This window comes from Nannochloropsis gaditana (genome assembly GCF_000240725.1).
Source record: "Nannochloropsis gaditana CCMP526 unplaced genomic scaffold scaffold035, whole genome shotgun sequence".
Classification (NCBI taxonomy): Eukaryota; class Eustigmatophyceae; order Eustigmatales; family Monodopsidaceae; genus Microchloropsis; species Microchloropsis gaditana.
Window position 1 is genome coordinate 13,780 of NW_005803918.1, and position 934 is coordinate 14,713.

General features: G+C 59.6%; 2 protein-coding genes across 2 annotated transcripts in view; both read right to left on the minus strand.

The window, feature by feature from the left end:
- Positions 1–147, minus strand: part of NGA_0320300 (dna mismatch repair protein msh2) — a gene marked incomplete at its 3' end in the record, with an annotated part of 384 nt that extends 237 nt beyond the window's left edge. Inside the window, exon 1 of the mRNA XM_005856130.1 lies at positions 28–147. Within this exon, the coding sequence (XP_005856192.1) occupies positions 28–88 (61 nt within the window). The 5' untranslated portion in view covers positions 89–147. The remainder of the gene's footprint in view (positions 1–27) is intronic.
- A 63-nt stretch (positions 148–210) lies between these two features.
- On the minus strand, positions 211–530 carry NGA_0320400 (uncharacterized protein; the record flags this gene model as incomplete). The annotated part of the gene is made up of 2 exons (XM_005856131.1): positions 501–530; positions 211–335 (listed from the first exon to the last, which is right to left on the minus strand). A coding segment is annotated over exon 2 (120 nt), but the record flags the coding sequence as incomplete, so codon positions are not given.
- Between the last annotated feature and the right edge of the window lie 404 nt (positions 531–934).

Genomic DNA, 934 nt, shown 5'->3' on the forward strand with positions numbered 1-934 from the left:
TCCCTCCTCCCTTCGGCTGCCACCTACCAATCTGAGCCATCACGCACAGGCACCCGAGGCCCCGGATATAGGTGCTCTTCCCGCCCATGTTGGGACCGGTCAAGAGGGTGAAATGACTCTCCCCTTGGCAAGAGTGGGAGGGTGAAAGTTGATGAGGAAAGTAGGGGTGCGAGTGCAGGCAGATTTAGGGAAAGGGGAGGAAAAGGGGACAAGAAAAACGGTTGGGAAGGAGGGAAGGAAGGAGCTACCTCGGGTTAAAACGTAGTCGTTGGGAATGAACTCCACGCTCTCTTGGAGCTCTAAACAAGGGTGCCTTCCGCCCTTGACCATGATGCCTGTCGATATCAAGTGAACAAGCACGTCAGTCAATACCTTCTACAACCACATAAGCCCCTTCACTGGCATCGGCGGGCACAGAACTCCACCCTGCCCCTCCTCTCTCCCTCCTTCCTCCGTCCCGCTCCTTCCCTCCCTCCCTTCTGCGTCCCGGCACGACTGACCTTGTCCCCCCCCCTTCCCGAAAAGGACGGGCCTGCGGTAGCCGGAGGGAGCCATGGCTGCGACGTGGCCCTGGAAGGAGGGGAAAAGCGGAGGCAGAAGAAGAGCGTGGGAACGCGTGACAGGAAACACTGGCAGGCAGGGGCAGAGGGCCAGGGTGCGAGAGGAAGTGGGGGAGGGCGGGGGGATACCAGGGAGACAAGCACGTCCAGTTCTGCGACTAGGCGGGCAGCGGCTTCGATCAGGGGCAAATACGTGCAAGCGGTCTCCACCGCTTTCTTGACCAGGCTGCTCTGCTTGTGGGAGTACTGGACCGAGGTGACAAGGAGGTAGAGGAAAGGAAGGCAGTTGAAAAGGGGGGCTTGCCAGGAAGAACCAGAGAGAAGAGTGGACAAAGAAGGGGAAAGAGGGAGGGAGGGAGGGAGGGAAGGAGGGA